The 25,861-nt window shown below is 42.9% G+C and overlaps 1 protein-coding gene across 2 annotated transcripts in view; it reads right to left on the bottom strand.

Moving 5' to 3' along the window:
• DCTN4 (dynactin subunit 4) overlaps positions 1–25,422 on the bottom strand; it is a 45,042-nt gene extending 19,620 nt beyond the window's left edge. Inside the window, exons 1-7 of one of the 2 annotated variants that reach the window (XM_073621100.1) lie at positions 24,656–25,419; positions 16,895–16,965; positions 13,645–13,823; positions 13,145–13,188; positions 4,549–4,656; positions 2,721–2,741; positions 2,437–2,510 (exon numbers count right to left, since the gene is read on the bottom strand). In XM_073621100.1, coding sequence (XP_073477201.1) covers positions 2,437–2,510; positions 2,721–2,741; positions 4,549–4,656; positions 13,145–13,188; positions 13,645–13,823; positions 16,895–16,965; positions 24,656–24,790 — 632 coding nt within the window. In that variant the 5' untranslated portion in view covers positions 24,791–25,419. Of the gene's footprint in view, positions 1–2,436; positions 2,511–2,720; positions 2,742–4,548; positions 4,657–13,144; positions 13,189–13,644; positions 13,824–16,894; positions 16,966–24,655 lie in introns of both variants that reach the window. The other variant, XM_073621101.1, reaches the window with a different exon arrangement.
• Positions 25,423–25,861: the final 439 nt, after the last annotated feature.

Consider the following 25,861-nt stretch of genomic DNA (forward strand, 5'->3'; position numbering starts at 1 on the left):
CTTTAACAGTGCTGACAATGGCGCTGAAGACGCACACAATTTTGATGCGATTTTACTGTGCTTAGGATGTGTTTTTCACACGGGTATATTGATGCGTTTTTTCAATGCATTTCAACAACAGGGAGGTGCGTTTTTGGTGCAGTTTTTTTTTTACTTTTCCAAAAATGCAGCAAGCAGAATTAACAAGTGCAATGGACCAGACATACATTATATTGTCAAAATGTATTGGGACACCTGCCTTTACACCCACAAGAACTTTAATGGCATCCCAGTCTTAGAAGGGTTCAATACTGAGTTGGCCCACCCTTTGGATCTAGAACAGCTTCAACTCTTTTGGGAAGGCTGTCCACAAAGTTTAGAACTGCATCTATGGGAATGTTTGACCATTCTTCTAGAATCGCATTTGTGAGGTCAGGTACTGATGTTGGACGAGAAGGCCTGGCTTGCAGTCTCCGCTCTAATTCATCCCAAAGGTGTTCTATTGGGTTGAGGCCAGTCAAGTTCCTCCACCCCAAACTCGCTCACCCATGTCTTTACGGACCTTGCTTTGTGCAGTGTCATGTTGGAACAGAAAGGGGCCATCCCCCAACTGTTCCCACAAAATTGGGAACACGAAATTGTCTGAAATGTCTTGGTATGCTGATGCCTTAAGAGTTTCCTTCACTGGAACTAAGGGGCCAATCCCATCCCATCCCCTGAAAAATGACCCCACAACATAATCCCCTCTTCACCAAATGATTTGAACCAGTGCACAAAGCAAGGTCCATAAAAACATGGATGAGCGAGTTTGGGGTGGAGGAACTTGACTGGCCTGAACAGAGTCCTGACCTCAACACGAAAGAAGACCTTTGGGATAAATTAGAGCGGAGACTGCGAGCCAGGCCTTCCCGTCCACATCAGTGCCTGACCTCACAAATGCGCTTCTGGAAGAATGATCAAACATTCCCATAGGCACACCCCTAAACCATATGGGCAGCCTTCCCAGAAGAGTTGAAGCTGTTATAGCTGCAAAGGGTGGACCAGCTCAGTACTGAACCCTACGGACTAATGCTGGGATGCCATTAAAGTTCATGTGCGTGTAAAGGCAGGTATCAATACTTTTGGCAATATAGCGTGCATAGAATTTAAAGGGATGCATTTTTCTTGAGCTTTTCTTGCACAAAAAAAATAAAATAAGAGAATATGCATAGACCAAAAAATAGCATTTCAGTTAAAACCACGTATTCACATATGCAGAAATCGGCCGATTTCTGCATATATGGGAATACATAATTTTAACTGAAATGCTGTTTTTTGTCCGTGCATATTCTTATATATTTTCTACGTATAAATAAAATATAGATTTTTTTTCTTTTTTACTATAAAATGGTGTGGGTCCAATGTGCCTTTAAATTCCAACTCAATGGTTTCTTCTGTTGTCAAACTTAAAATTTAAGATGTGGCAAGGCAGTGATCTTACAACTTGTATGTATGTATGTATTTATTTATTTATTTTTTTTAAATTGTCATTTTCGGCCAAGTGCATCACTATTAACCACTTGCTTACCGGGCACTTAAACCCCCCTCCTATCCAGACCAATTTTCAGCTTTCGGCGCTGACGCACTTTGAATGACAATTGCGCGGTCATACAACACTGTACCCAAATGAAATTTTTATCATTTTTTCACCACAAATAGAGCTTTCTTTTGGTGGTATTTGATCACCTCTGCGGTTTTTACTTTTTATTAAAAAAATGTAAAAAACTGAATTTTTTTTTAAAAAAAAGTTTATTTTTTTATATTTTGTTTTAAAAAATTTTAAACGGGTAATTTTTTTCCTTCATTGATGTACGCTGATGAGGCGGCAGTGATGGGCACTGATGGGTGGCAGTGATGGGCACTGATGGGTGGCAGTGATGGGCAGCACTGGCAGGTGGCACTGATTGGCACTACAGGTGGGCATTGATAGGTGGTACTTGTGGGCACTGTTAGGTGGCACTGTGGGCACTGTTAGGTGGCACTTTTATTGGGCACTGATGAGGCAGATGTGCCTCTTCCACTTGGGGACCGATGTCCCTCACATCCGATCCGGTGATCGGCTTTTTTTTCTACTCGCGCTGTCAGCGCGAGTAAAAAAAAAACCGATTACCGATCTTTTGTTTACATCATGTGATCAGCTGTCATTGGCTGACAGCTGATCACATGGTAAGGGGCCGGGACCAGCCCCTTACACAGATCGGTGATCAGCCGAGTCTCAGTGACTCGGTGATCACAACGCGCCCGGCGCGCGCCCTGCAGGGCGCGCGCAGGGAGCGTGCACAGGGGAGGACGTCATATGACGTCCTCCCGGGAATGTAGGTCCGCGCTGTAGCCGTCATTCGGCTATAGCGCGGATGCCAAGCGGTTAAATTACCTTGCAAACTGCAGTCTACTTGCAACAAACAGTTCTGTACTTACGTCAGCCCAGATAGGGGTGTGATGGGAACTCCTGGTCTTTGACGCTGGAGCCTCGTACCACGGCCATACTTGTCCTGTAAGTGGCAGATACTTTTAGTGGCACAGTATCAGAACATGTGACATTAATGTATGCTAACCATGCAAGACAAGCCATGACAAGATTAAAAAGAGCATTCTCCGAAGTAGAGATTGTTATAGTTGAAATATTAGAATAAAGCTGTATGTTGGTCATTGCTTTGGTGCAGATAGTGAAACTTTGAGACACGAGAAGGCCTGAAACTTACCGCTACATGAATAGTGTGTTGCTGTATAGTAGTTCCAACATTAACCAGAATGCAATTAAAGGCAAAAACAAAAAAAAGAGTGACAGTCAGACAAAAGAACTGTAACACATTGCTGAAGACATATGGGTTCATCAAGCTATTAGGCACATTAAAGGAGAACTCCCACCTATGTTGATGAAGTTCATAGCTTTCATTACTTATTATTTAGCTCTTAACTCAGTGATTTAGGACAGCGTGTCCTAAATAGAGAAAAAAAAAAAAAAAAATTCCAATGTGTCCTTTTGCCTACACACTGTTCGAAATTTGGCTGGTCCCTGCTAAACCAGCAGAATTTCAGCATATGGTCAGCTCAACTCCCACAACCACACATAACAACTGGCACTATTGGGAGTGAGAAGACATCTGGGTGAGTGATCCCATAGCTGACTGGTTAGTGACCACACTGGCTCAATCCGTAATGGGGATCAGGGTAAGCCGCAATGCTGATAGAACAACTTCAAGGAGTTCTGCTGTGAACTTTAAGAATTGTTCCACAATGTCTGCAGTTAAAGAGGTCAGTGAGGGCTTGTTTTAAAAGATAATATTCAAAGACTCGGATGGTCATTGCCTGGACAGCTTCACTTTAAGATCAGCAAGTAGTCAGAAGAACCCATACTGGGTCTGTTTCCTCCAATACTACATCAACATGACCGATACATGAATTGTAGAAATAGATATCCTATTGGTTTATGGGAGCAGATTTATTTAGTGCCATTACATGTTTAGATCTGCTCAGTTATAACTTGCTAAAAAAGGAAGGAGTAGTAAGAACACACAGTCTAATTTTCTGAATTTGTCATGAAAGCCATGATAATGTTGGTTTCTGAAAATTCATTATAGAGATGGAGGTCCTTCTGTAAACAGCTAGGAATACAAAACAGACAGATACCATCCTGCACATTAATCTTTGCCTTATTAGATTAGGGTAGCCATACAACAATGCCCACACCCAATGCTAGAAAAGCTTGCACCAATCAGAAAGCGTATGGTTCAGGAAATTATGAAACCACTGTCTGAAATGCTCATTCTGGCACAGCAATGCTGCAAAATATTTGATCTAGTGAGATTAAAGGCCCATGTACATCTATTTGCATGCAACAATACACATCACTGCATGCATTTCTGTACATTTTAAAATTTGCAGGTTTCTTTTCTCCCTTAAAAATGCAGAAATATGGGTTTTAAAATCCCAGAACTGCATGGTACATGTGTTTTTGTACAATTTCTAATAATTGGGTGTGCCTAAAGTGCTTTACATCAATTTCTTCCTGGCCATCCACTAACAGCACAGGGGAATAACTTGTCTGGGAACCCCTTCCCATGTGTACAGTGCCCACAGCCTCCTGGGATACCCATGTCACAGGTCCCAGGAGGCCATGGGGCACTTTATGGTGCATGTACAGCATCAAAGGGCTTGCAGTCTATTTGTTTTTTTGCAGCCAGAGAGTGCCAGCACCCCCCTGGTGACATCAGCGGAAGATGGTGACACAGGACCAAGCATGCTGTGGTGAAGTGGCATATCTGTAGAAGACACTGATGGATAGCAGGCATGTGTTTTTTTTTTTTTTGGTACATCCTGGCTTTACAGATAAAAAGGAGAGAGGAAAAGAATAGAACATTAGAATGCAACATTTTTTTTCTTTCCAGATCTCTACCTTTGTATGGCCAGCCTAGAAAATAACCCACCGAAAAAAGGGATCATCAGCTGTGACCACGATGGCCAATTACAAGCAAAACCACGTTCATCATTCCTTGTTTAATTCTTTTACCTAATGAAAGCTGCACTTACAGAAAATGCCAGGGGCATGTAGTTTCTACGTCGCACCAGCTTCTTACGGTCACGTTCAATTTTCTCTTTTTGTGCCAGTTGTTGGTAATACTCCAAAAGTTTGTTGATCTTCAATGAGAACCACAAAGTAAAAAAGAAAAATTAGAGCACAAGCAAATATATTTTAAAGGCAGAACTGTTCAAACGAGATGTATAAAAGTCGGCACTGTAGACTAGACTTGTTAACATGCTTATCTTTATCTTCTCTACACAATTTCAGGGGTAACTGATGTGACACAAGCATGTACATATCAAGTGACAGAAGTGTAGGGATGACACCCCTGTAGCTTGTGCCTTTAAAAAGGGCTCATTAATGGCAGTGCAGTAGCAACAGCTCTCCTTATGAGCTACTAGTGTCTACAAATCTTTCCTCTCCTCTAAGAAGTGCACCATTTCTGTTAAATAGAATTAAATAGTCAGCAATAGTGCTCTGTACAGTGTATTATATTCTACTTTCCTGCTAAAATTCTAACGTAAAGGATACATTTTTAAAGTAGAATACATATAAAATATCTTCTGATACAACACAGTGCCATGTGTAGAAAGCTCACCTGTGTTCATTGCTGGACATAAGTGTTTAGTGACACTCCCCCCATCGGCTGGAGGGGATGCTGATACAGAATGAGTGGGGGTGGGGGGTGGGGGGGGGGAGAATTCGGAGGACACAAGAACATCAAAACCCAGGGGAGGAGGTGTTGGAGTCTTCCAGAGGAGAGCTTGCAGATATCAGCCAGGGAAAGGTGAGGACTTTACTGTTTGTGCCATGCGGTCTCTGCTTCCGGGTTTTAGCTGGAGACACACTGCCATGGAAACAGAGGCACGTGAAGAACGTGCTCGTTCTGGATAGCAGTCTGGGTGTGCACCTCTTCACCAAACACAACCACATGTCCTCCAGAGGGAGGGAGCGAAGGAGTGGCTGGATTGTGGAATTTTGTCTACTCCTGCAAACTTTTGAACTGAGAAAGAACCATTAGAGGCTGCTTCTGGGCTCTTCAAGACTATTCTGCAAAAACTAAAAGGGCTGAGGAAAGAAACAAACGCAATGCAGGTATGAGGGTAGTATGTACTACCTATTTTTACATTCCCATACTTCTCCTTTCAAGTGAATTTGTGCTGTGCCCATGGAACTTCTTGTTGGTTCTAGCTACCATAAGTTCACTTTAAAAAGTCAACGTCACCAGATTTATACAGAATTCTCTATAGGAACAGAAAATTCTGCTTCAGTAGTAGCACTGTAACATTCAATCAATTCAATCGCAAACCTTTTAAATGTTTTGGCACAGAGTGGCAACAAGATTACTGTTGTCTGACCATAAAAGAGGTCTTCCCTACTTTGCCATCTGTTAAAAGATTGCATCAACATGACCTTTTACAGTCATATTGCAGCACAAAATAGTTTCAGATCTCCCTGCCAAGGTCTTGGAGACCGCAAAAGACCCGATGAAACCATTTTACTGTGGTAAAGCAATAGGTTCAGTTAAACACTCCCCCCTCCCCCTTCATACTTATACTTTTTTTTTTCTGTTCAGCCACCAGAAAAAAAAAAAAAATTAACAGCATTTCCAGACATGGAGTGGAGCAAGTGATTAACTCAACCTTTCTTCTATGATGTAACAATGTGCACATTGCGTAATCACCAGGTCTCAGCACTGCAATGTGGGGGTGAAGAGTCATTGTTATTGACCACTTCCCTACCCGGCTATTGTAATATGACATCCACAGATGGGATCTCCCATCCTGGGTGTACGTCATATGACGGCTTGGGCTGCCCGGCCGCCTAAGGGGCTCTCGCTCGCGCCCGCCGCGTTGCTCGGGACACGGTGCGTGTGCCCGGCGGCTGCGATGTCCGCCGGGCAGCCGCGATTGCCCGTTAACTGGGCCGGACCGTGGATCTGTGTGTGTAAACACACAGATCCACGTCCTGTGAGAGGAGAGCGATCTGTGTTCCCAGTACAGCGGAACACTGATCGGTCTCCTCCCCTTGAACGTCCCCGCCCCCTACAGTTAGAATCGTTCCCTAGGAAACATATTTAACCCCTTCACTGCCTGTCACATTTACACAGTAATCAATGCAATTTTATAGCATTGATCGCTGTATAAATGTGAATGGTCCCAAAAATGTGTCAAAAGTGTCTGATGTGTCCGCCATGTCGCAGTCACGAAATGAAATAAAAAAAAAAAAAAAAAAAATTCAAGTTAGACTTACCGGTAACTTGTTTTCCTTGAGTCTTTCAGGACAGCACTTGAGAGAGCGACTCCTCCCCTTGCCAACAGGAAACACCTCTTCCACCAAACTTTAAAAGGAGGCTCCTTTCCACACATTGTCAGTAGTAGTAGAGAACCTCCGGCCCCAAACTGGAACACATAATCGAGATATGATTAGTCACAGTATATATATGAAAAAACAATAGGGCGGGATGCTGCTGTCCTGAAAGACTCAAGGAAAACAAGTTACCGGTAAGTCTAACTTGAATTTTCCCTTATCGTCTTTCAGGACAGCACTTGAGAGGATAATAGAGACTTACCCCCCTAGGGAGGGACCACAGCCTGCAGAACCTTTCTGCCAAAAGCCTGATCACCTGCTGATAGGAGATCCAGTCTGTAATGACGGACAAACGTTAAGTAGCTTGACCACGTAGCCGCCTTACAAATCTGATCTGGGGTGGCACCAGCTCTTTCTGCCCATGTAGTGGCCTGGGCTCTTGTTGAATGAGCCCTAATTCCCAGCGGGGAAGATAAACCCATTTGAGAATAGGCTACAGAAATAGCTGTCTTAAGCCATCTAGCCAATGATGCTTTTGATGCTTGTTGGCCTTTCTTGTTTCCAGAGAAAAGAACAAATAATGAATCTGAAACTCTAAACCCTCCTGTTACTTCCAAATACTGTAATAGGATACGTCTTACGTCTAAATTGTGAAACTGCTCTTCCTTTGCACCCAAAGGGTTAGCAGAAAAGGTTGGTAGAGTAATCTCTTGAGACCCGTTACTAAAGCTTGCCACTTTTGGCAAAAACCCCGGATCTACTTTAAGGACAACTCTATCAGGAAAAACTGACAAAAAAGGCTCTTTTACTGATAGGGCGTGCAGTTCACTAATCCTTCTTGCTGAAGTAATTGCGACCAGAAAAATAGTCTTCAAAGTTAAATTCTTTAGGGATATGGCCTGTAAAGGCTCAAATGGTTCTTTTGCCAGAGCCTGCGGAACCACCGAGAGATCCCAATTTGGGAAATGCTTCACCGGTACCGGTCTCGACCTGGAAAGTGCTTTGAAAAATCTCATGATCAGAGTTTCTGAAGATAAGGATCTCTCCAGATAAACTCCCAAGGCAGCCACCTGCACCTTAATAGTGCTGACCGCCAGATTCTTGTCTGCACCCTTTTGCAAAAATTCCAGCACTGAAACTAGGTCTTTAACCCCCCTATGTTCGGAATGACAGAAAGAAACATAGACTTTCCATACTTTGGCGTAAATATCCCTGGTTACCTTTTTCCTACTGGAAAGCAACGTAGCAGTTAAACGTTCTGAAAAGCCTTTGCTTCTCATTAATTGCTCCTCAGATACCAGGCAGTGAGCTTTAACCTGTCTACCCCTGGATGAAGCACTGGCCCCTGAATCAACAGATCCTGACTGAGCGGGAGATGCCAACATGGTTTGATTGCCAACTGCAGAATCGTGGAAAACCAAGCTCTCTTTGGCCAATATGGAGTAATCAAAATGATTGATACTCTCTCTTTCAGTATTTTCCTCAACGCTAGAGGGATTAATCGAAATGGAGGAAAAGCATACCCCAGGTGAAAATCCCACGGATGTGCCAGAGCATCTATCCCCTGAGAGCAAATGTCTCTCTGAAGGGAGAAAAAATTCGGGAGCTGCGTGTTTTGTTTTGAAGCAAAACAGATCTACCTGCGGAAGGCCCCAAACACTGGTGATTAATGCAAACACCTTCCTGTTCAGACTCCACTCTGATTCCTGAACTTTTTGTCGGCTCAGATAATCCGCTACTTCGTTCAATGTGCCTTTTAGATGGACTGCGGATAGAGATAGTAAGTGGTTCTCCGCCCACTCCAGAATCTCTACTGACAGTAAGTGAAGGGCCCTGCTTCTTGTGCCTCCCTGTTTGTTCAGGTAGGCTATGGCCGTGGCATTGTCCGACAAAATCTGGACATGGCAACCTATGAGGTTTTGAGAGAAGAAAGCTAATGCTAGGGCAACTGCCTCCAGCTCTCTACAATTTGAGGATCTTTGGGCCTCGAACTGGGACCATGTTCCCTGCGCTAAGGCTTGACCCATGTGGGCCCCCCATCCCTGCAAACTGGCGTCTGTTGTGACCACTTTCCCGGTCGGAAAAGACCAAAGAAGACCTCTTTGCAGTACCACCTGACTTTTCCACCACCAAAGTGAACGTTTGACTCTGGTGGGAATCTTTACTTTTGTATCCAAACTCTCCGTCCTGTGGTTCCATGTCCTTAGAAGGAACCTCTGGAGAGTCCTGAAATGCAGCCTTGCCCATTGGATGGCTGGCATTGAAGAGGTTAATGTCCCCAGAGCCGACATAACCTTTCGGACTGAAATCAGTTGATTTGTTTGTAGTGCCGTTATTACCCTTTGGACCTTGATCTTTTTCTCTTCTGGGAGAAAAATCTTTTGCTCCACTGAATCTATCAAATAACCCAGAAACAGTACTTGCTGAGCTGGGATGAAATTTGATTTTTGAACATTCACTATCCACCCTAGTGACTCCAAATGACTGCGGGATTTGTTCAAATCCTCCTGCAACTTTTCCCTGGATGGGGCAAAAAAGAGGAGGTCGTCCAGATATGGAATTACCGCAATCCCCTGGAGTCGAAGAGGGGCGAGAGCTTCCGCCATTATCTTCGTAAAAATACGAGGAGCTGACGACAGGCCGAAGGGAAGGGCCCTGAACTGAAGATGTATAATCTCCTTGCCCATATTCACCGCAAACCTCAGGAACTTCTGGGACTGAGGTGCTACAGGAATATGAAGATAAGCATCCCTCAGATCGATTGATGCCATAAAACAATCTTTTGTCAGAATGTTTCTGACCGTGAAAATTGAGTCCATACAAAACTTTTTGTATAGGACTGACTTGTTCAGGGGTTTTAGGTTGAGGATAAGACGGAAGTTTCCGGATGGTTTTCTTATCAGAAAGATGTGTGAATAGAAACCCTGACCCTGTTCTTCTGGGGATACTGGTATCACTACCCTCTGGTGCCTCAGATCCTTTAAAAGGTTCTTCATGGCCAGAGCCTTTGTTAGATCCCTTGGTAGGTTTGTTACAAAGAATCTTTCTGGCGGGCGATCCGAAAACTCTATCCTGTAACCTTGGGACAGCATGTCCAAAATATATAGACTTTCTGTCATGCTGGCCCAAAGGGGAAGGAAACTTTGAAGCCTTCCCCCCACTGGTACGCACAAGTCATTGTGCTTTACCGGAGGCTGCAGGAGGATGGAAAAGGACATTTCCTTTGCCTTTACCCTTCTGCAATGCCCAATTTTTTCTTTTCTCCTGGGGTTTGGTTTGTTCTTGAGCCCTTTGGGAACGAAAAAAACGTTTAACTGGCTGCTTTTTCTTTTTGATGGGAAAAGACTTCTTTTTATCAGCAGTTCTATCTAGAACCGCATCTAAATCAGGTCCAAAAAGCAAGTCACCCAGGAACGGTATCCCACACAGCTTGTTTTTGGATGCCGCGTCCCCCGGCCAAGTTTTCAACCACAGAGCCCTTCTGGCTGAGTTGGCTAGGGCAGCAGATCTAGCTGTCATTTTAATTGATTCCGCTGAAGCATCCGATATAAATGCGACAGCGGCAGACAGAGTTGAAAATGAATCCAAAATTTCTTGTTTTGGTGAGTCTGCTGAGATATGGGCCTTAAGTTGCTCTAACCAGAACTCCATATTTCTGGATACCACTGTAGTTGCCATAGTAGGTTTAAGATTTCCCATGATGGATTGCCAAGCCCTCTTTAGTAGCTGGTCCATCCTTTTATCCATGGGATCTCTCAACACCCCCATGTCCTCGAATGCCAAATCTGTAGACCTCGAGACCTGGGAAAACGCGGCATCTAGTTTGGGGTTTTTGTTCCAAACCGCCGCTGGATCTTCATCAAAAGGGAAACGCCTTTTTAAGGCTTTGGGAAAGAAAGGCTTTCTCTCTGGCTCTGCCCACTCTTTCTTAATAGCTTCAGAAATAACAGAGTGTACTGGGAAAATGCGATTTTTGTGCTCGCTAAGCCCTGCATACATTTTATCATGCAGAGATAACTCCTTTCTTTCCTCCTCCAGACCCAGTGTGGTATAGATTGCTTTTAACAGGCCATCTACCTGTTCTAAAGACAATTTAAATCTTGAAGGTAAATTTTTTCCTTCCTCACCCTCATCAGAATCCTCAGATTGAGAGGGGGAATGTCCCTCTGGGGTAGGAGATGCCTCAGTCTCCATCGCCGGGACTATAAGTGAGCCTTGGGAGGACTGTGAGGTAGTAGGCTGACTCAGGGATGGGTTTGCTAGGGAAGAGCGAAATGATTGAATAGTCGCATCAAGTTCCTTTTTAACTGATGCAATCAAGTCGCTGCAAGCGGAAGAAGCTTCTTCTTTAACTAGCAAATCAATACAAGCTTGACATAACGTCTTCTTCTATCCTTCAGGTAGCTTGGATTTACATGAAGGACATTTTCTTTTTGCCACTGGATCAGAGCTCTTGGCCTGCCATGAGACAAAAGAAGAAACCATCCCAGTGAGACAACCTGTCCTATACCCAAGGATGCTCACCACAGGTGCACAGTAAGAGCTAACTGCTTTATGTGCCCAGACAGGCCCCTGCCACCGGGGGGGGGGGGGGGGGGGGGGGGGGGATAGAGAGAGAGAGAGAGAGACCCCACAGTACAGGGAAGACAGTATACAACTGCACCTTACCTGGGCCTTGCTGGTGCCTGTGCCTGTCCCACTCGCTGCCGCCATCGATTCCATCAAGGAGCGCTTGCTGTGTTTGTGTGGCTAAACGCCGGTTCCGGACTCCAATAGCGCCAGTCCAGAACCGCTAAATAAGCACCAGCCCCGTTCCTCCCCTTTCCCTCTGCGATTTCCGGCGGAAATAACGCCGCACGCCTGTTCCGTGGGCGCCGCCCCCTCCGGATGCCTCACTTCCGGCGGATGGAGCCCCGCTGCCATCCCCAATATGGCGGCGGTGCAAATGAGCAACAGGCGGTGGACCTGAGAAAAAAATATAGTAAACGGCCACCGCCTGTCTTGCCGCCGCCTAGGAGCGATGCCCACGACAGTCGGACTCACCCTGAGCCCATATGAAGAGGGAGAGGGAGCCCAGCCAGCAGCACTTCACCTCAGCTGTGGAATGGGAGGAACAGCTCTCATGAGGTAAAAGGTGTTTGATGAAAAAAAAACAGGAAACCTGAGCTCCCAGGACAGCACCTGAGAGCCCTGACTTCCCCACGAAGTGTTCCCTCCGGAGGAAACACAAAAACTGACAATGTGTGGAAAGGAGCCTCCTTTTAAAGTTTGGTGGAAGAGGTGTTTCCTGTTGGCAAGGGGAGGAGTCACTCTCTCAAGTGCTGTCCTGAAAGACGATAAGGGAAAATCGCGATCGCTGCTATTACTAGTAAAATAAATAAATAAATAAATAATTTTTTTTTAAAAAATGCCATAAATCTATCCTGTATTTTGTAGGATGCTATAACTTTTGTGCAAACCAATCAATATACGCTTATTGCAATTTTTTTTTTACCAAAAATATGTAGAATACGTATCGGCCAAAACTGAGGAAAAATATTTTTTTTTTTTTTTTTTTTTTAAATTGGGATATTTATTATAGCAAAAAGTAAAAAATAGTGTTTTTTTCAAAATTGTCGCTCTTCTTTTGTTTATAGCGCAAAAAATAAAAACCGCAGAGGTGATCAAATACCACCAAAAGAAAGTTCTATTTGTGGGGAAAAAAGGACGTCAATTTTTTTTGGGTACAATGTCACACGACCGCGCAATTGTCGTTTAAAGTGCGACAGCGCTGAAAACTAAAAATTGGCCTGGGAAGGAAGGGGGTGAAAATGCCCTGTATTGAACTGGTTAAATAAGCTCTGGCTGGATCAACTTAGTGCAGACATAGGGCTTTTTCTCTTCTTCAGGCTAAAAAATACAGTATTGGGGAGAAAAAGGCAGGGAATAAGGAGAGTAGTGTGTGTGTAGGTAGTTGGGTGCTTTGTCCTACACAGGATTCCCTCTATTCGAATATTCATAAATAACCCCCCAAAAATTATAGTAAAGACAGCAACAGAAAAAATATTCTACATATAAAGGAAAAAAGGCATAGCCTGGGAAGAAATGTAGATCGAGAAAAGACATGGCCTGCAGTGAACATTATCACATTTAACGTGGAGTCTACTACAGACACTGATAAGGTAATGACATCATCTTGACACAAACGCAGAAAAACAGCAAGCTTTGTGCCAACTTGCATGTGTAAGGTCACTGAAGGATTCTTTATTAGTCAAAATGTAGTGTTAAGTCGAAATTAAGGCATAATCTGCTTACCCTCTGGGTGTATGGGGTCTCAGGTTCCTGCCACCCGCCGCTAGCTGCAAAAAAGAACCAAGATGACACTTCCTTTAACTGTTGCTTGGAGATGAGATTTAAAAACAAAAAAAGGATTTCTATGATTTTGTTTTTATCAAAAGTAAGAAAGTACACTGAAAGCTCTGTAATCAGAATTTCATTCCATTCCCCAAGCATGTAAAATCTGCACCAGACTTTTTTTTTGTGTTTTTTTTTTTTTTTTTGTGGAAGTTTACCTTAGAATTACTCGATGGAAAAAAAAAAAAAAAAGTCGTATGAATACTAAAACAGCCATAGAACACGTTTACCTGCACAACACTTTCCTTTTTTTCATGCGCCAATTCTCCAGCAGTTTTGGAAACTGATGGCCATTTACCAACTACACAACTAATGGTGTCACTCAATCCAATCAGATATTAGGTGATATATTGTGTAACAGGACAAGCGTGATGCAAAATTAGAGAAGAGAGAACACTTACCCACAGATTTATCTGCCATACCAACATCTCTGGAGGTCCAGCGGCAAAACCCACAAGCCAAGTAATAGGCCTTTTTCATGGTGGTTTTGGCAGGGTCATCAGGAAGTGGAGCAGGAATGCTAGTGGCCCGGGTAGAAAGTGTGTGCATACAGCAGGGGCAGTCAAAACAGTTGGCACATCTGCATAACAAATCAAATCACAAAGCTGTCAATGAGATCCTTAAAAGAGAATGTACAGTGGTTGCTTGTGCATTATGTTTATTATGATCAGAACTAACCAAAATAATGTATAATTGTTTTAGTTGCATATGAATATTTTGTATTTTCATAGCAGCCAGCCAAATGCTAGGTGCATTTCCACATTTAGCAGCTCAAACTACTTTTTCTAATTAAAACAGATAAACACATGAGTAGTTGGGCAGCCAGACGTTTTTTCACATCAAGTGGACTGGATTCCTCCTCTGCATTAGAGCTGCACGATTCTGGCCAAAATGAGAATCATGATTTTTTTGCGGGGAGAGGGGAGAGGGGAGAGGGGAGAGGGGAGAGGGGAGAGGGGAGAGGAGCTACTATCAGGACCTGATGGAAGGAGTAATGGAGTGAGCTCCATAGAGCTGTCAGTTGCCACACCATAGTAGACAAAGGTTGTGTATAAACATGTGCAAAGAGGAGGCCCAGCTCCCAGCACTAACACACAGGAAAGTCTGACTCCTCTCACACCCACTCCAGGGATCACCAGGGGCGGTCCGCCTGGAAAGCCACTGACACACATGAAATAAATGGCAAGTTTACAGGATTTGAAATAAAGATGGAAGGCCCCCCCTCCTCCCCTTAGCAATGGTGCAGCCAGGGGGAGGATCAAACGCACTTCCGACCATATTGTGACCGACAGTCTGGGGGGCCAATCCAGGGGTCGGCTCACGTTGTGCGACAAAGAGGTTAGCCAACCCACTTCAAGGGCAGGCTGCCAATAATGACGCAGTGAGTTGTCCCTGAGCTTTGGTGGCCTTAGAAAGAAAAGTTGAGTGACGTCAGACGTTTCACACCAGCTCCGACGGCTTCCCCTCCCCTCGCAACAGGGAAACAAACATCCCGGGGACACCATCGATCGGTGCGGGGCGCACGCTTTTAATGTGAGCACATAAATTGCTTGATGGGTCAGAATCGCCAAAATTCGGAGTTGCAAACATGGCGGGCGGTGAATCGCAATAACAATTCTCCGCGATTAATCGTGCAGCTCTACTCTGCATTTAAGAGAAGGAGCTTTGACTGCCTCTAAACTCTTCCAAAAACCTGTGGGGTTGATTTACTAAAACTGGAGAGTGCAAAACCTGGTGCAGCTCTGCATAGAAACCAATCAGCTTCCAGGTTTTATTGTCAAAGCTTCATTGCACAAGCTAAAGTTAGAAGCAGACTGGCTACCATGCACAGCTTTTGCACTCTCCAGTTTTAGTAAATCAACCTCTATGTGTGCATGGGCACATGAGCTTCTGGAGGTGCATTCAGGGGCTTAGGCAAAAAGACAACAAAAAACATCAGTTTAGGAGCAACAGTGTGCATGAGACCTTAAAGGAGTTGTAAAGGCAGAAGGTTTTTTTATCCTAATGCATTAAGATAAAAAGCCTTCTGTGTGTAGCAGCCTTCCCAGCACCCCTTATTACTTAACTGAGACCCATCTCTGTCCACGGGTCCCTTGGCCTTCCAGGACTCTCCTCCCGATTGGCTGAGACACTGCAGCTGCGCCATTGGCTAACCGACTTTGACAGCCGTGGGAGCCAATCAGGAGAGGGAGGGGTGGGCTGAATGGACACATGGAGCTGCAGCTCAGCTGCCCCCATAGCAAGCTGCTTGCTGTGGGGGAACTCGACAGGAGAGAGGGACCAGGAGTAGCGAAAAGGGACCGGAGAAGAGGAGGATCCAGGCTGCCGCCCTGTGCAAAACCACTACACAGAGCAGGTAGGTTATAACAGGTTTGTTATTTTATTGGAAAAATAATGAGACTTTACAATCACTTTAAGAGTAGACAAGGTATGCCTCTTCATAGAAGCTTTATATAGCGTACTTCTTAAAAATTCTGTACTATACATGCAGGCTGGATAGTTTTTAAAAAAATTCAGTCAGACATAAAACTTTTAAATACTTACAGAAACCCATAGCATATTAGTTTGACCGAAGTCTCTGATTACACGTCAAATCTGTGGGCCCGTGTCCTCCCTGCCCTTGCCCCCAGCACCCCCCACCCCACATATCCTAAAACAATTGATTCCTCATAATAAAGTTTACCATTTTAATCATGAGATAAAACACCCCACTCCTTCCCAAGTGCTCATGAAAGGTGGTAGTTGCTCTTTACCCGCCAATAAGCCATTTTTAGAGCACCAAACAGACACGGCCTGTTACAGCACTTACAGCTGCTTGTACTTCTCTAGTGAAATGCGGGTCCTTTTGATTTTTCCGGGGCAAAAATTGTGTCATGACAGAGAAGATTCAGCTGCTCTAACAGGTTTGCATAAAACCGGTTTACTAAGGGGGGTATTGTGGTCTAAAAATGTTACCTGAACCCCCGCTTTACCCATTAGTTTGGTCTCTATGTGTATTTTCTTTTCATTTGGGGAACTTTCAGCTTTATCTGTTATAATAGCATGCAGGCTTACCTGTGCAATTATGGAATCCTATTAGTTCTAACTAGCTAAATATAGTGCTACTTTTTTCAGCTTGCTACAACAGTGCTGCTCCTGCTATATAAAATTTGGAGGCTATTTATGCAGCCATTTTTTGAATACTGATACACAGACCTGCTGCCTATTGCACATTACATTTCTCCTTGCTTGTTCACGAAGTTGAAGCCAATTAAAAACCATTATATTCCTTGTAAATGTCTCTAATGTTAACTGTATCAATACTCTTTCAAAAGGCCAAGTCAACCAACTGGCAGTGGACCTTCGGCTAAAAAAAATATCCCCAGTGCTGTTGCCATAGGTGCAATTCATTTTTGTGGCTTTGCACAATAAAACTTTTTTTTTTGTACAGTAATAATATCTGTTCTGAAAGTTGTATAAACATAATGCATTACATAGTAGCCACGAGTATCATAGCTTGGTGACTAATTCTCTGCAGGTTAGGTGTGGTCTATTCACTCAAGGTCTGGTTTTACAAGACTTTTTTTTTTTTTTTTTTTTTTTACACTGGTACCCATAAAAGCAAGCGCCTACATCATTTTTAGGAAATTAACAGAAAATTAAACATCAAACCTGTTTTTCTTCAGCTTTGCCTCAGCTGACGGCATATTCTCCAAACAGCTGGGACAGTAGTGCGAGTCGACCTGCGGGGGAAAAAAAAAAAAATTGTATTAACAAAATACACTTTACTAGATAAATTAACTGTACATGGTTGAAATTCCAGCTGTAGATGATCCTGTCAGCACCACAAAGCCTAACTACCAGCAGTAATAAGTCCTTACATTTAAACAGCACCTGTCATTTCAGATCCATTATGGCAGCGCCTGTTAGCGGGCATCCACTCACCTGCTGCCGCCACGTCCCTCACCTTCTTGTGTCACTGCCGCATCACCAGCCGTCCCATTAACGTGAACAAGACTGTTGGTGAGTCACCAGCGGGTCAGAGGAGGAGCCGCTACAGGACAGAGATGACATTTGCTCTTCAAAAATGATTTAAATCAACTTGATTTCGATTAAATCCACCCTGTTTAAAAAAAAAACGCACCTTACAGATTCTGAGGCCACATGGAAGAGAAAAAAAAAAAAAAAAAAAAAAAGCACTTGTTGGGATAAAAAGGAAAAATGGATGGGGCAAAATACCATCAAATTCTTGAGGAAAATCTCACTCCAATTGCTCTCAGCGATACTTCACGTGTGTGGTGCAATCACTGTGCACACAGTGTTATGTAAAATGTACACACACACACACACTTTTCATGCTTTCTTCTTTCCTCAGAATGCACCAAAGTGTTGATTTGGCCACTCCTAATGTTGCTGCTATCTCTGATGGATTTTTTTGTTTGTTTTTGAAGCCTTACAGTTGCCTGTTTCACTTGCATTGACAGCTCCTTTGAATGCATGATTTAGGTTCACAGCAATAGATTCCAAATACAAATGCCACACGATATGAAAATTGGAAGAAAAATTTTGTCTGAACAATCTGCAGATTCTCGGATCGTTAGTATGGTGCTTGCAACAGCTGATTCAGTTTTTCGTCCGACAATGGATGTGCAGACTATAAAATTTGTGATACGTAAACTCAATATCAGATTTTCGTATGAAAAAAAAAAAAAAAAAAAAAAAATCGTAAGAGCAAGACTAGGCATGTTCAGAAACGAAAGAACATATACAAAACTAGTCAACACATCACTTCTGAAGTTGTATTCGGTTGCACGAGAATTTTCGTATAGTGAGTAACCTCTTCACCTTCCACAAGACTAGCATGCAACAAAAAACGGACGAATGATCATCCAAAAATCTGATTGTGTGTACGAGGCTTTAGAATCAAGAACCGCCAGACCTTTTACCTGCTTAATTGATGAAGAAATAACGAAGGAGGGGTAGCCCACACCTGGCCATGAAACTGATTTTGATTCAAATACTTTTGGTCCCTTGAAAAGGGGGGGGGCAGTTATCTGCAATTCCTGAATCCTTCCTCCGATTTGGATTTACATACCCTCAAATTAAACCCGAGAGAGTGCACTTTTGGTCCATATCCAATATAGAACTATAGCTTGAATAGGTTTTGGTAAATAAAAAAAAAATAAAAAAAAAAAAAAAAAAAAAAAAATCTAAAATTGCTTGTCTTACATCTTTACAGTCTGTAGGTCATGACACAGGAAGGAGTTGACCAGCTGATCTCATTAGTACACAAAGGAAGAGCGAGAGCAGTGCCGCTCTAAGGGCACTTTCACACTGCCAGCGCCCGGGCATCAGCAGTAAAGCGCCGCTATTTTTAGCGGCACTTTACCATTGTTTTTGCAGCACTTTTCAGCCGCTAGTGGGGTGCTTTTAACCCCCGCTAGCGGCCGAAAAAGGGTTAAAATCGCCCGCAAAGCGCCGCTGCAGCGCTTTGCAGGCAGTTCGGCGGTGCTGCCCATAGATTTCAATGGGCAGGGGCACTTTAGGAGCGGTGTATTCACCACTCCTACAACGCTGCAAAGAAGCTGCTTGCAGGACTTTTTTTCTACTTCCTGCCAGCGCAGCACCCCAGCGTGAAAGCACTCAGACTTTCACACTGGGATTGCAGCGGAGGCTTTTTTCCAGGGCTATTATTAGCGCTAAAGCACCTGAAAAACACCTCCAGTGTGAAAGGGGTCTAAGCGTAAAGCCGCGCTGCTCTCTCTTCCTTTCTCTCATCAGAGAGTCTCTTCTGCTCTCCTGAGCTGGCTGCCGCTTTCAACTTCTACCAGAACCTTTAACACAGGTCTAGATCCAGAAAGAAAAAAAAAAAATGGACTAAAACTTCCAAACATTAACTGGACTCTTATTATTATTATTATTATCATCACCTATTTATCTCACCAGTGGCCCCTGCCAGCTCTCCATTCGACCCTCCTTAGCACACACCCTGTTTCATCCACCCTCCCATTCCCAGCTGCATTTTTTTTTTTAATGAAATGCAATCAATCAGTGATCACCCTTCTCACTAAATCAGATTGCATAGTGTATGGCCATCTTTATACAAATACATAGAAGGGAGTGGACAGAAACTCAGATGTCAAGCCACATCTCTGCATAACGAAAACTCGCATTCCCACATGCATTTTTTTTTTCTTTTAGGAGTGGAGCTTGGTGTTTTTTTTTTTTTTTTCCCTTTGATTTTTGGTGCTGTGCATTTCTGAAATGTACGGAAACACACAGATGTGAATGGAGCCTTATTGTTCTTGTGTTAACGCACCAATTTCACTTTCAGGCCCCATTCATATCTAGCATAGTGGGAGCGCACATCTTCTCACGAGACAAAATGTACGCTCCCACTATGCTAGAGGTGAATGGGGCCTGAAAGTGAAATTGGCCAATAACACAAGAACAATGAGGCTCCATATACATACATACATACATACATACATACGATTTAAATCTTGAGAGGTCAAATCGATTCAAAATTTAAGCAAATCGATTTTTGTAGATTTTTTTTTTTTTTTTTTCACCGCGCCGGGCCTGAAGAGCTGCGGGCAAGGAGTTTTTAGGTGAGGCCGCGGCTTCGCCTAAAAGCTCATGCCCGCAGCGCCTCGGGACCGGTGTGGTTTCCATTAAAAAAAAAAAAAAAAAAAAAAAAAAAAAAACCACTCGATTCGAATCGTGAATCGAGTTTTTTTTTTTTTTTTTTTAAGAAAATCTCCCAGCCCTAAAAATATATATATATATATATATATATATATATATATATATATATATATATATATATATATATATATATATATATATATATATATATATATATATATATATATATATATATATATATATATATAGTTTGGGGGTTCGAAGTGATTTTCTAGCAGAAAATACAGGATTTTTTTTTTTTTTTTTTTTACTTGTAAGCAACAAAATGTCAGAAAAGATGTAGTCTTTAAAAGGGTTAAACTGAACTTCTACACACAGAGTTCAGTCCATTGATAAGTATAAACATTGTATCTTTTCAGCTTCTTTTATCAGACTTGGCAGGCTGCCCAGAGAGGAGAGAAGTGCTTCACAGAAGACTTCAGGCAACTTGCATTGACTTCTATTACAGAAGTCATTTGGAAGTTGTGCTGAAGTTATAATCGTCCTTTTTTATCAGCACAATTGTCCGATGCCGATTAAATAAAAAACGCCAAATATCGGCCGGCCGATATATCGGTCGACCTCTAGTGATCACTGATTGATTGCATTTCATTTAAAAAAATAAATAAATAAAAAAAAAAAGGTGCAGCTGGGAGTGGGAGGGTGGATGATGCAGGGTGTGTGTTAATGAGATCAGCTTGGCAACTTCTTCCTGTGTCATAACCTACAGTCTGTAAGGATGCAAGACAGAAGCAATAGGTTTTGAATCATGGATGGAGGACAGTAAGGTACGCGTCTGTAGATTTTGTGGAAAGTGTTGATATTTTCGCAAAAAAACTACATGAATGCTATATTGGTGCACAGGGGAGCTGGAATTTAAAAAAAAAAAAAAAAAAAAATCAACTTAGCCTTTAACCACTTGCCGACCGACGATATATGTTGGCACAATGGCAGCAGTGGGCAAATGGGCGTACCTGTACATCCCCTTTAATTTGCAGGGCTAGTGGGGGTGGGGCGCGCCCGCCGCGTACAGAGTGATCGTGCCCGCGGACTCGATGTCCGCCGGTGTCCCGCGATCATGTCACGGAGAGGCAGAACGGGGAGATGCCCATGTAAACAAGGCATTTCCCTGTTCTGTCTAGTGACATGACAGGGATCTACTGCTCCCTGTCATCGGGAGCAGTGATTGCTGTCATGTGAGTGGAAGCCCATCCCCCCCACAGTTAGAATCACTTCCTAGGACACACTTAACCCCTTGATCGTCCCCTAGTGTTTAACCCCTTCACTGCCATAGCACTAATTGCTGTATAAATGACAATGGTCCCAAAGTGTCAAAAGTGTCCGATATAAATGTAGCAGTGATTAAAAAAAAAAAAATAAAAAAAGGAAGAAGTGCTTCAAGTTGAAAAAAAAAGCTCAAATGCCTGCAAAACCAGCTTTTTTTGAGCTGCAGTGCCTAAAAAAAGGCTTACCTAGAGGTAGTGTAAATATCTCCTAAACGTGCACTGTTTGGGAGATATTTACATTACATGCAGCCAGGGACATCACTGGCGCATGCACTCTGAAGGAATGGCCACGGGTGCCGTTCCTTCAGAGCCCTGTGCCGTGAACAGCGGCTCCCACGCGCATGCGTGGGAGTGACGGTGACATCATCACGGTTTCGGACACCCACAGCATGGAGCCCAGAAGAAATGGTCAGAAGGCTTCGTTCTGAGGTATTTCATAATGAGCTAGTATGTGATGCATAATAGCTCATTATGCCTTTGTCTTACAGGAGAATATAGATATAGAGAGAGAGTTTACAACCTCTTTAATTGATGTGATTTGGATCTGACATTACAGGAAGATTACCCAAGCATTCCCTGAAGTTGCCTTGAAGTCACATTGCTATAATATTTTTATATGGACTATAGACTAAAGGACTTCTGAATAAATGGCTTTGGAATGAATCATCTGAGTTTCCACTCAGGAGGAGGAAGAAAAAAAAAAAATGCAGCAGGTCATAACTTTTTTTTTAGACACACTGGAACTGCAAGAACTGCTATGAACTATGCACCATGTAACCTACTTTCTATGCGTTTTGGATGGGGAAAAAAACAAAAAAAAAAAAAAAACAAAAAAAAAAAAAAAAAAAAACACCACACTGGAATCGATATGGTGGGGACTAGCCCTTAGTAAAAGCACCACACAGTAAACACTTTACACATTGTTAGGCAGTTAACCCTTTGATTGCCCCAGATGTTACTTCCTTCCCAGTCAGTGTATATTATTAGCACGGACTACTGTTCAGTTCGTGTCGGATTGCCCACCATACTATCACTCTCCTGCTAGAAGTTGCTGATCATTACTAGTGTAATATAATATATATATATATATATATATATATATATATATATATATATATATATATATATATATATATATATATATATATATATATATATATATATATATATATATATATATATATATATATATTTATTAGATGCTATAACTTTCACACAAAAACCAAACATACGCTTATTGTTTTTTTTTTTAACCAAAAATATGTAGCAGAATACATTTTGGCCTTAATTTGTGAAGTTTTTTTTTTTTTTTTTTTATTTGTTAGGTTTTAGAGCAGAAAGTAAAACAAATATTGTCTTATTCTTCAACATGTACATCCTTTTCGTTTATATATTTAAAAAAATTAAAAATGCAGTGGCGGTTAAATACCACCAAAATAACGCTCTATTTGTGGGAAAAATATATAAAATTGTTTGTTTGACTGCGCAAGTGTCAGTTAAAGCGGAGTTCCACTCAACATGAAACTTCCATTTGCCGCCCCCCCCCCCCCCCCCCGGTGCCACATTTCGCACCTTTCAGGGGGAGGGACAGGTACCCGTTTTTGACAGGTCTCCCTTCCCCATTTCCAGAGATGGGGCCGCAGCGCCATCCCTGAGAAGTTTGGCCCCCTCCTCCGCCACCGGGCCAATTAGAAAGCAAAGCATGCTTCGAAGGCTTCACTGCCAGTCTCCCTTACCAGGAATGGCGGCAGCAGCACCTGGGAGTCAATCCGAAAATCGGCTTCGGGTGCCGATCACGGCTTTCAATATCATTTGTATGCCGACGACACCCAAATCTATCTCTCCACCCCTCAACTCACTCCATCAGTCTCCTCACGCATCACTAACCGACATATCTGTATGGATGTCACACCACTTCCTCAAACTCAACTTGTCCAAAACCGAGCTTATAATATTTCCTCCCCCACATGCCTCTTCCCCCGACTTCTCTGTCAAGAGCAATGGCAAAACCATCCACCCCTCCCCACATGTCAGGGTACTAGGTGTTATCCTGGACTCTCAACTCTCCTTTCGGCCCCACATCCAATCACTTTCCAAAGCTTTCCGCCTCAACCTCCGCAACATCTCTAAACTACGTCCCTTTCTAACCAACGAAACCACAAAGCTCCTGATTCACTCCCTGGTTATCTCTCGCCTCGAATACTGCAACTCACTCCTCATTGGCTTACCTTTAAATAGACTATCCCCCCTTCAGTCCATCATGAATGCTGCTGCCAGACTCATCCACCATACAAATCGCTCAGTGTCTGCTACCCCTCTCTGCCAATCCCTCCATTGGCTGCCACTCGCCCAACGAATTAAATTCAAAATACTAACAATAAGTTACAAAGCCATCCACAACTCTGCCCCCAGCTACATCATTAGATTAGTCTCAAAATAACAACCTAATCGCCATCTCCATTCCTCCCAAGATCTCCTGCTCTCTAGCTCCCTCATCACCTCCTCCCATATCCACCTCCAGGACTTCTCCCGAGCCTCGCCCATCCTCTGGAATTCCCTACCCCAATCTGTCAGACTATTTCCAAATCAATCCACTTTTATCCCTGAAAAACTTTCCTCTTCAGAGAAGCCTATCCTGCCTCCATCTAACTGCACTATTTTCTCCATTAGCTCATCCCCCACAGCTATTACCCTTTTGTATAACTTGACCCTCCCTCCTAGATTGTAAGCTCTAACGAGCAGGGCCCTCCGATTCCTCCTGTGTATAAATCCTGTATAATAATAATATATATATATATATATATATATATATATATATATATATATATATATATATATATATATATCTCTATCATGAAGGAGGTAAAACCTTTTGGCGCTGATGTAGATAATTTACTAGATGAACAAAATTGATAAACAGCTATGTATAAAAGCAGCAGGTATACACCCAGAATAGACCCGGTCCAGCAGGCCATTCTATACAGATCTGGTAGGCACTGTGTGTCTATGGGGCCCAGGTTTGTTTTGAAACACGTAAGCTCTGCACAGAGATTCCCAACACTCGGATTTGTACTGTGCAGCTTTCAGATCTACATTCACAGGCTGTGTACACGTACACGGCCACCATGATCGCTTGGGCCTCGGCCTCTAGTTAAAAAGCACACCAGAACCCATGCCAAATCATTCTAAGGCCCATGACAGTGACTGACATTACAGCTTCCCAATCAGCGTACAGAACACTATTACACTAGACCAATCACAGCAGGAAGACAAAACCCCACCCATTCCCTCCTAGACTTCCACTTCACAGGAAGGCGGGGAAAGCGGCTTAGCAGCATTAAGTAACCAATCAGACTGCAGCCGTAGGAATTTCCTGCTCCGCTATTGGCTAGTTCCAGGAGCCTTTGCTCTCAGAGATGCCGGATCACCCTAGAGGAAAAGGGGGGGCCGTGTTATTTACCTCGTGAGAGACGCATTCCAAAGAGCGCAGCTCACTGCAGTATCGGCAGAAGTAAAGCTGGGATAACGGCGCTCGAATTTCCTTCTCACCGTGCACCAAATACAGCACTCTCTCCAGCTGAAGCAGCGACGCCATTTTACATAGAACCCCTCCCTCGAGGTCACATGACCAGGGCGGAGAGCGTCTTATTTTTCCGTAGTTACGTAATAGATCGGCTTACGTTCTCCTCCGCCCCGCCCACCATCTTGTTAACGTGAACCTGTCACTCTGTATTTTAATCTCCCATATTTTTATCATATCTTTTCTATGAACATTTTCTACTACATGCACCAAATAGCAATGTGTGCAGACATAACAGGCAAACTTCGTACCTTTCCAGCAGCTCTGTTCTTCAAACATCACTAGGGTGCTGCTCAGACATCCCAACCTGCAAAAACTAATTTCAGGAAGGTGGCAAACTCATTCATTTTTTTAATAATTCTTTTTTCATTTTTTCAAAATGCTTTTTTGAGGGCCCGTGGACGGTGTCAGTAGCGCAATGGACAGTGTCAGATTTTTTTTTTCATTTTTATTATTTTTATACAATTTTATTTTTTTAATTATTTTTTTACAATTCATTTTTGTATTTTTATTTTTCTCAATGGGGGGGTTAGTGGACAGTTTTTATTATTTCATCTATTATTTTTAACATTTTGTTGTTTATTTTTTTTAATCATTTTTTAAATATTTTTTTCACAGTGTTTCTGGGGAAGGGGGTGGATTGAGTCAGTACTTTTTAATTTGTTTTTATTTTTTTTCACAATGCTTTTTGGGGGGAGGGTTTTGGGGCAGTGGACAGTTTTGGTAGGGCAGGGGGGAGTGATGTCAGTTTTTTATTTTATTTTTTGCAATTTATTTTTTATAATTTATTTTACAATTACATTTTTTAATATGTATTGCATTTTTTTAAATTTATTTTTTTGGAATCAGCCCTGTTGTTGGGCTTTGGTGAGCTATCGGGGGTCTAAACAGACCCCTGACATCTCCCCTTTGAGACAGAGAAAGGGACTGAGGACACAGATTCCCCAGTTCCTTTCTCAGCATTGAAGATGAATGGAGAGGAGACAGCGGCTCCTCTCCATTAATAAACTGGAGCAGAGTAACACATAGGTTACTCTGCTCAGTTATTACAGCATAGCTCCCAACTGTCCCTGATTTGGAGGGACT

This window comes from Aquarana catesbeiana, linkage group LG03 (genome assembly GCF_042186555.1).
Source record: "Aquarana catesbeiana isolate 2022-GZ linkage group LG03, ASM4218655v1, whole genome shotgun sequence".
NCBI lineage: Eukaryota > Metazoa > Chordata > Amphibia > Anura > Ranidae > Aquarana > Aquarana catesbeiana.